Source organism: Spea bombifrons, chromosome 5 (assembly GCF_027358695.1).
Source record: "Spea bombifrons isolate aSpeBom1 chromosome 5, aSpeBom1.2.pri, whole genome shotgun sequence".
Lineage (NCBI taxonomy): Eukaryota > Metazoa > Chordata > Amphibia > Anura > Pelobatidae > Spea > Spea bombifrons.
In genome coordinates this window covers 66,458,739-66,468,480 of record NC_071091.1, presented here as the reverse complement: position 1 = coordinate 66,468,480, position 9,742 = coordinate 66,458,739, and the positions used below count along the sequence as shown (strand labels likewise).

The following is a 9,742-nucleotide window of genomic DNA, read 5'->3' as shown; positions in this document are numbered from 1 at the left end:
GAACAATTATTCCTTATTTCATTTGCATAGAATAGCATATTGCAACACTCAGGACAATGAGGTCAATAAGAGTGGCCCAGACCTTAAATATAAATGAAGCATCATTTTTCTTTGCACCTTTGACAATCAGCTGAAACAGGGAAAGGGTGAGTATGGAACTGATTAGAACTCTTTCATTATACATACCTAATGCCAGATCAGACAAGTATCAATACTAACAATTGGTTGATTTTATAAGCCGTTTAGTTAAATCATTCATCTAGTTTGATTTAGCAATCATAAAACTGTGTCTGTGTTCTTCGACAAACCAGCAAACATTTAATGATGCACAGAAATGATTCATTTTCTGATGCACAGAAATGTGTATTTGCATTTTTGCTCTTCTATCTTGTAAATCAAAAACCCTTCACTTAATTTCATAGCCAATGCAAGAACCAAAGTTAATCTTTGTATCTTTACATAGATAATAGCTTTAACTGTTAACTAATTTATCTATATTTATGCACTAGATGGCTCCTCTCCTCTAATTCAACATATGGAGAGGGAATTAACCAGTGTGATATACAACTGTGATGCTCTTTGCTAAATGCTGTCAAATATTATGTTTTGTTGATGTTTATCACAGAAGATAAGGAAAGAAAATGTAGTGCATATTAATAGACTATATGGACCAAAGTTGCATTCTAAATATATAGACATTAATATGTAATTGGTCCCCTCTTTACAGCTATAACAGCTTCCACTCTACTGGGAAGGCTTTCCACAAGATTTTTAAGTGTTTCTGGGTAGATTTTGCCCATTCATCCAGTAGAGCATTTGTGAGGTCAGGCATTGATGATGGATGAGAAGGGCCGGCTCACAATCTCTGTCCGGGTTCATTGCCTAAGATATTAAAAGTTTAGTTTTAGGGCAATCTGATTTGTTCAGTAGTAGAAATCTCTGTCATTGCAATGGTTAACTATAGCTTTGAGTATCCTGTCCTCGATTGTTCCCTATGGAGTATGCATTTGCTAATACTTAATAAGCAGTAACTGTCAGATTTATTAGACCAAAAAAACTGCTAAACAAAAGTATATGTTTTTTGAAAGATGACATCCCAAAGCATTTTACTAGGGACATTTTAAAATTTTTGATTTAACCATTTTAGTGCCAGTCCTAAACATTGTAGTATTCTTTTTTTCATTTAACAAATCCATTCTATCCAAACACAGTATTTCAGTAAAATGTTTTCCCTGGCTACATAAAATTACTGAAACAACTTGTGATTTGTATTCAGAAACACCCCCCGAGTACAGGAATACCCCACACACATGGGTAGGGCATGTCTCTTCGGCACTGCGGTTTCAAAATTGGAACATGTGCATTTCAGTTTTCAAACCAGGAATTTTGACAGATTAGTTTGCTGGGTCCAGGTCTCATTTGAGACACAGTAGAGGTCCCATATTTCATTTTACCCCCCTAAACCTATATATTTCCAAATATTAGACAGCTCATGGAATCTAGTTAGGGGCATATTGGCCTGTCCCATGCAGCTGATTCCACACAGTGCCTTCCAAAGTTAGTCAAAAAAAGAAAACATTCTTCACATCCACTTTGCAGTTTCACCATGTTTATTCTTTAGAGCAGATGTTTGAAAGAACAAAATAGGTATTGATTTGTGTTCAGTAACAGCAATGCCCTGCATGCATAGATAAGTCATATTTCCCAGATATTGCAGAGTCAAAGCTGGGACATGCGCATTCTAATTTTGTAACTTGTTTTAAATATTTTTTTTTTTATCAGATCACCTGTGACAAGTTTAGGCCACTGAAATTGATCAGGGAGACCAATCAACAATCAGTGACATTTTAAGTGATCAGGTAATAATTATGTATTTTTTATCAATAATTTGTGAGGGGGGTCATTATTACCTTAGATGACCCTTCTCTCTTTGTAGGGCAGGGTCATCCAGGGGCTGCCATAATGATCAGATCACTCCAATTGGCCAGGAGTGATCTGATCATCATCAGCCCACTTTTAATTGACTCTGCAGAAGTTAAAAACTTAACTTACAGCAATTGACCTGGAAGCACCCTTGACTTTCAGGTCAGTGTTGGTTTTTTTTTCATGTTTTTTTTAAATAAAATAGGAGCACAGCATTGACTGATATTTAGTCCCCACAAGCTTGTGGGGACAAATATGAACCCCTGCAATGCCGCGATGGTGTCATATACCATTGCGGTATTGAAGGGGTTAACACTGCCCGATCGCTCTGGGGTTGGGGCTGGTCTCCACACTGTGACTCTGGGGAGGAGTCCCTTTGATCACTCCTGTAGGAGTGATCAAAGGGCTTGTGGGGACTCTTTTTTGCGGCATTGAAGGCGTGAATGCTGCAGTGTCGCTTTCATGGAGCGATCAGGCAGCAGGGAAATACACACAACCCTCTTCCTTAAAGCTGTCTTTGGCAGCTGAAAATGCGATCGTGGGAGTGAGCAAAGGCTCTGGGCTGTGCTGGTCTGATGATGTACCAGGTTCGTCACAGAACCGCTGAGCCCACCATTCAAGAAGGGGATAAATTAGGTTTTGTGTTTGTTTTCGCCTGTTTCATTTGGGGGCCCTCCTCATTACTGGAGATTTATAAAAACGCATGAATTTGGCAAAACCTGTTAGAAGTTTGTACGAATCCACATGCACAAGTCAATTGAAAACACATCGCTTCTGTTCAAAATTACATACAATGAGCTTTTAATTTTAGAATTACTGTTTTTATTCAATCCTTTCTTCTTTGATTCAGATTTGTCACCATGGAAGCCATCTCTGTGGCAAACAATCAGTTCACAGCTGACATCGCGAAAAATGTTGTCATTGATCAGAATCTGGCCATGTCATCATTCAGTATATTTGTTGCTTTGGCAATGTCCTCTATTGGAGCAAGGAATACAACTGAAACCCAGATGAAAAAGGTAAAAACAATGTACTTACCTGCTAATTTCATTAAACTAGAATTAAATGCAACAATCTTATTCCTCACACATCAAGTGGTGTACCAATATATATCACTGTGAAATAAAAAATATGAGCTCCATTCAAAGACAATGTTAGATAAAATAGCATTTTACCATACATGTACTTATGCAGATACCATTTAAAATCACACGTTCTTGTGGTTTTTTTGTCTGCAACAATACATTTCAAAGACAATGATCCTAGAACATAGTATTTTCACCAGTATAGATGCCATTTATCAAAAAATATGGCCATAAAGGACTGATTTCTCCTGGAATTAATGGCTCAATAAAATAAAGCAGTGTTGAAAAACTATTGCAACTAACAGATTAAATAACCACACCAAGAGAAATTATTCAAGGATATTTTACTATAACTGAAGTGCTAATAACATGTTCGTTGTTTTTCAGACTCTTCATCTAGATAACATTAGAGATGTTCATCCCAGATTTAAGGAACTCTTCACTTCTCTTTCATCTCAAGAGTACATACTCGATATTGCAAATGGATTGTTTGTTGAACAGACGTTTCCCATCCTTAATGTAAGGATATTATTATTGTAGACGCAGATTGCAGATACTGAATACTTATTGTAGCCCAATCTACAGTTACCAGCTACTATTCCTACTATTGCTGGCTCCACATTATGAGGGTTTCAGTCAAGAAAAGCTAATATTGTGTTGTGTAGTGTAGCATTCTCTCTCTGCCATGTCTGTGAAGGAGCAGCTAACAGAGTAAAGGGAAGGAGACCAGCTGGAAGAAGACAGCAGAAGGGTGTAGAGAAATAAATAAAACCTTTTTTTGCTGACTACCAGGTGTTTTTATGCCTCTATGTCTGTATTTCAAACAGTCTAGTGCTTCTTCCTCATCTACTGCCTCTCCAGTGGCCCTTTTTGGATTTTCAGAAAGGGTCAAGTGCCCCCTTTTGCACCCCCCTGGACATCTATGATAATGATTTGAATACAACTAACACATCTATGTTTTCTTTTGCTTTCAGTCTTTCTTACAAGATGTTAGCTTGTGGTATAATGTAGAACCAGAAAATGTAGACTTTCTTGGAGACAGTGAAGGAGTTCGTCAACACATCAACAGCTTGATAGAACAACAGACAAAAGGTAAAAGCTAACGTTTTATTCCATATACTCAGGGGACAGATGGCAGCTGCTGGACTTTGGGGGAGGCAATCACAAGGCAGCAACCCTTTGGGTATCATCCTGAACTATATGTTTCTGCTCATTACACTTTATTTTTTTAATTTGCTTAAAATATTTTACGCAAACGTAATATAGTAACATAGTAACATTGTAGTTTAGGTTGAAAGAAGACCCAAGTCCATCAAATTAAACACAATTTATTATCTTTCATTTATATAGCACAAACTATTTACCCAATGCGTCTTACAGTACGTACATTCAAAGATTGTGACAAAACTTGAATTGGCAGACTAAGATTAACCAGTACATTAGGTAAAGGGCTCCATGCTTATAAGTATTATACAGACATCGTACTTCTCATATATACAATACATACTGAGAAATCGATATCAATTCATTGCTTAAAAGATTCATTGATATGGCTATAGTCACCAAGCACATAAACACCAACAAATGAATGATAATTAAAATCAATAATAATTAATTAATGTATTATATATCTAATTTTACACAATAGGTTTAATTCAAGACTTATTGCCCTCTGGCTCAGTATCATCTGACACAGTATCTGTTGTGACAAATGCTATTTATCTTGCTGCAAACTGGAGTGCAAGGTTTCAACGTGGTAATACAGCGAATGCTTCCTTTACTTTAAGAAACGTAAGTAATAACATTTATGGTAATATTGTACTGTGTGCAATAAACACTGTATCGTCTATACTGTTTTGGCTAGAAGTTCCAAAGTGTAGTTATTCATAAGGGGATTTCAGTGAAGTGAATAAAGGGGTGATTTATATAACCCCGTTAAAATTAAAGTTGAAAATAACAATATCTTGAAGACTGGTGTCATTTTTAATATAGACAATATTAGTTTTAGACAGTTTATTCATGTTTTTCGTTAACTTTATGTTTTTGATTACTTGGTGAATCATTTTTATTAAAGCACATTTTGGACATAATGAGATGAGCAGGTGCACAGCCTATCCACAGTTAAGTGAACTGGGGTTCTTATATAGAAATATAGTAACAAAGTGAAATATATATATATATATATATTTATCTGACATTTTGAAACTTAGAATGTAATGGTAGATAAAGTCCACACACGCCTATATTTTTCTACTTGCTGTAAATCTTAAACTATACTTTTCCTTGTCATTGTCTTTTGGTCAGCCTAGCCTTTTACCTGACACATGCATTATGAAGCTTCCCCCAGTACTAATTATAACATCTGCTCCACAAACCTCTTAGTAACATTATATATGTTGACTACAGTGGTTTTATAAATATTGCATCTCATTTATTTTAAATAATTTCTGTCCCTGTTGATCACCAAGTAAATCAAAACTGATATGTGTTATTACTTGGGAATTATGAATGGAATTCAGTGCACACTGCACATTAAAACAAGCATATACTTAATTAAATGTATAGATTATAACTTCTAATATTATTTGTGTTTTGTGTTATTTTAGAATGAACAGGTAACTGTAGAGATGATGTCCATGAAAGCTAAGTTTAATACACGCAACATAAGTGAAGACAACGTAAGGGTCCTTGAACTCCCCTATGGAGAATCAAAGGACATGAGTATGTACATTATGATGCCTGATGAGGGGACAGATATATTAGAGGTGAGTATTTTATTTTATACAACATTGATTAGCATTATAAACAGTTTGGCAATGTAACATACACTAGATATCATACTGTCATACATATTTGTCATCTCACAAAAAGGTCACTTGATTTGGAGAAATTCACGCTGTGTGCATTAAGTACCCTGATAGAATAGTCTCCTGAAAACTAAGTATATATTGGAGATTATAACAATGCACATTTGTAGGAATTAATGTACTATTTGACTAGGTCTGTTGCGTAATATCTCATTAATTAAGCTTACAATATAACCAAATATGTTACTCACAAAAAGAATGTATTTATTTACATGGAATTGTTTTGGTAGACAACACCTCAACACATTTTTTTAATTTCTTATTTTATTCAGCTGTAACTTTGATTGTTTCCAGTGGGAGTTGTGTTTATAAGTGCCCCAAGCCCACTGAAAACTCAACTACTATTAAGTCCACATATGGTGGAAGAAACGTGTTAGGTGCAGGTTGAGGTATTTCTTACTATGGAACAATTACATAAGTTATGGTGGGTAAAGGTGATGGAAAACCCTTCCACTAAAATTTAGGGGTATGTAGAAGCATTTTTAAACACTCATCTACAGACACCAGGCAAGCCAGGAGGCTTGTTGTTCCCTCAGAAATCTCATGGTGCCAGATCACCACTCATGGACAGCTGTTTCATCCTTAATGGGACTCGTCAGCATGAGGCTATTGCACATCTTCGCGAGTTTTGTCTAAAGGCTGTCCTGTAGAGTGGGCAATTACTTTCATGGGATCCATGTATAAAGTGGATATCGAGGCAAAAGGTGATCATTGTTGACCTTATTTGCATGCGCCTACCCAGAATCCCCTGTGGTTGTGGCAGCACCATGAGATTTCTGAGGGAACAACAAGCTTTCTGGCTTGTCTGGTGTCTGTAGATGAGTGTTTAACAATGCTTCTACATATTACTATGGAACAAAGTATGTGCTACCATTGAATTGCATTTTAAATGATGAATAAAAGCTCAGTTTTACCGACCGCTACATGAGGATTGTGATTGACTGCATTAGGTTCAGTGCTGGCTGTCTGGGACAATCTTTGCTGAAAAACTAGCCCTAATAAGAACAAACAATACAGTGGAATTATTGTCTACTTGAACAAATGATACGAGATACTTTTCTACTTTTAAATCTAGTGCTTCTGAATGTTGTTGAGTTACTAGTGAATTTCTGCAGTACTACATGTTATAAACCATAAAGTTGCCCGAAAACAAGCGAGTAGCTAAAAGCCAGGAGCCATGAGTAAATATTTCACAGAATAACAGTGTGCAAAAATTCTTTTAAAACTATAGCATGAAGAAGCTAAACTACTGACAGCTAAGTACTTTATATTCCTATTGCATATACTGCCAGTTGATACAGTGTTCATAATAGTTCACTCCAGTTGTGACAACTGTACTGATGCATGGTTACTATACGACATGGTTTCAGTTACAGTCTTTAGGACTTTTATGTACAATTTAGAGTCTTCTCAAATAATTTTTTCACACTGTTATTTTGTGAAATATTCACTTATTCATGGCTCCTGGCTTTTAGTCACTCGCTTTGTTTTTTGGTAACTTTATGGTTTATAATATTATATTGCTGCTGAAAAAGCTGGTATTGTAGCATAATTTCCCTATAAGGGTACTTGTATCGAGAGAGGTTTTTTTCTTTACATTTTTGTAATATGCTTACATGTGCCATTTTTACTAAATTGATGAAATTGGTATTTTGCCTTATGCTAACACAGTGAATGTGCCAGTTTCAAAAGTATTTTTGTGGCACGTTTTTGACATATATACACTTAAAAGCATGCAGTAGTCATGCAAATCCCAGTATATAGAGCCAAAATTTCACACAATAGCCATGTATATGTAAAGTTGGGGTGAGAGGATCCCTGAAGCAGAGACCAGCACAATAGAAAAAAGGACAAAGCGGATCAGCAACAGTTGGGCACGACAAAACAAACTCATTAGGCAGAAATGAAAGGTCAGAGAAGCCGGGTAAAAAGACAGAGAATCAGATGTCTTTGGAGCCCAATTAGGAATCAATAACTGGGTCAAACAAGCCAGGTCAAAAATCCATCAAAACAGCACAGGAGCAAGAAATGTATACACCAACCAACAGTAACTGTATAGAAATGGATGGGGTTTGAATAGTATGCTTCCGGGGTAACCTGAGGTCTCGGCTTCGGTGACGTCACAGGCGAGCCGCTAGTTTCTGCCCTCCAGACAAGTTGGAGGCAGCCTGACATCATGGGAAATGGTTGCTGGGCAGGTAAGTCCTTACAGTATGTCGCTCACCAAGTAATAATGTTGATAAAAGATATTTACATTGACTACGAGGATCAGAAAGTAATTTGGTTCACCTTGTTCTGCAACTTTTGATAAACTTTAATAACTTTACATTTCTCAGTTTCTCTATCTCCATGGTCAGCATTACTTACAGACTTACAGACTAAGATAGATATGGCTGAATGTATTGTCTGCTTTTCATATATTCTATATGATGTATATAGTTTACTACCATTTACACAAAGTAAAACAAAAAAGTAAACATACAGATAATTTATATCTAATTTCAGGTTGAGCGTGGTATTACATATGAAAAATTAATGGACTGGACAAATTTAAGTAAAATGAAACAAACAACTCTTCACGTGAATGTTCCTCGATTCGAAATTGAACATAGAATTAATCCCACAAATATTTTGAAAAGTTTGGGAATGACTGATGCCTTCAACAAATTATCAGCAAACTTTTCAGGGATATCTGACACAACTGGAGTATATATAACAGGTGTGCTTCACAAGGCCTTTATAAAAGTTGATGAAGATGGAACCGAAGCAGCAGCAGCTACTGGGATTGTGTTTGGAACAACTAGTGCAATAATTCCACAATATACATTTAACGTAAACCGGCCTTTTCTTTTTACCATACAGCAAAATCATTTTGGCAGATGCATTCTATTCTATGGAAAATTCCAGTCACCATAAAACAAAACAAACATGATACATTACTGTATTCTAGTCGAATTGCATCCCCCCCCTCTCTCTCTATATATATATCAATGAATGACAATAAATAACACCACTTTGTATCACTTTGCACCAGCTCTCTTGAGTTAATGTTGTAACCAAGCCTTAATTTCTCTATTTCTGACATCTCAAAGTGTATAATTAGTACAAACGTGGGACATGACAGGAATATATATATATATATATATATATATATATATATAGTATAACAAAATTGATCTTAACTGACAGCTTGAAGGAATCCACAAAATTATGACAACCACCCAACCAAAAACAAAAACTTGTCCATAAAAATGTCTAATCTGTAATGACAACACTGCCCAGCAAACAACAAAACATACAACATCAAAGGAACATACTCATGTACATGTTCACATATTGTGTATATGATCCAGTTCAATATATGTGAAACAGGATGCCTCATTGTAAAAACTGGCAGGAAACTGAACCTAAGGCAGAACCTACATAGACACCCCATTAACATATATAGTATATTATTATCTAAATACCTTCTAGATTCCCCATGGTCTAATCATTTTTACATATTTATCCTCTAAATAAGCTACTCTACTTTAATTTCAAATGGGGAGATGAAATTGACCAGTGTCACACATTGCTAAAAGCTGTGAAATGTTATATTTTATTGATACCTATCACGGAATGAAAAAAACAAAATGTATACTTGTATGGCCCAGTCAGAGTCAAGACCTCAACCCCATTGAAATGCTGTGTCGGGACCCTTAGAGAGCTGTGCATAAACAAATGCCCGCAAACCTCAATGAACTGAAGCAACGTTGTAAAGAAGAGTGGGCCAAAATTCCTCCACAATGATGTGAGAGACTGATAAAGTCATACAGAAAATTAGGACATCAAGTTATTGCTGGTAAAGGTGTTTCTACAAGCTATTGA

At 35.9% G+C, this 9,742-nt stretch overlaps 1 protein-coding gene across 1 annotated transcript; it reads left to right on the top strand.

Moving 5' to 3' along the window:
• The first annotated feature begins 2,783 nt into the window (after nt 1-2,783).
• On the top strand, nt 2,784-8,791 carry LOC128497689 (serpin B6-like). Its single transcript, XM_053467850.1, has 6 exons — nt 2,784-2,942; nt 3,396-3,527; nt 3,983-4,100; nt 4,657-4,799; nt 5,615-5,773; nt 8,381-8,791. Exons 1-6 carry the CDS (start codon nt 2,784-2,786, stop codon nt 8,789-8,791), a joined length of 1,122 nt encoding a protein of 373 aa, XP_053323825.1.
• Nucleotides 8,792-9,742: the final 951 nt, after the last annotated feature.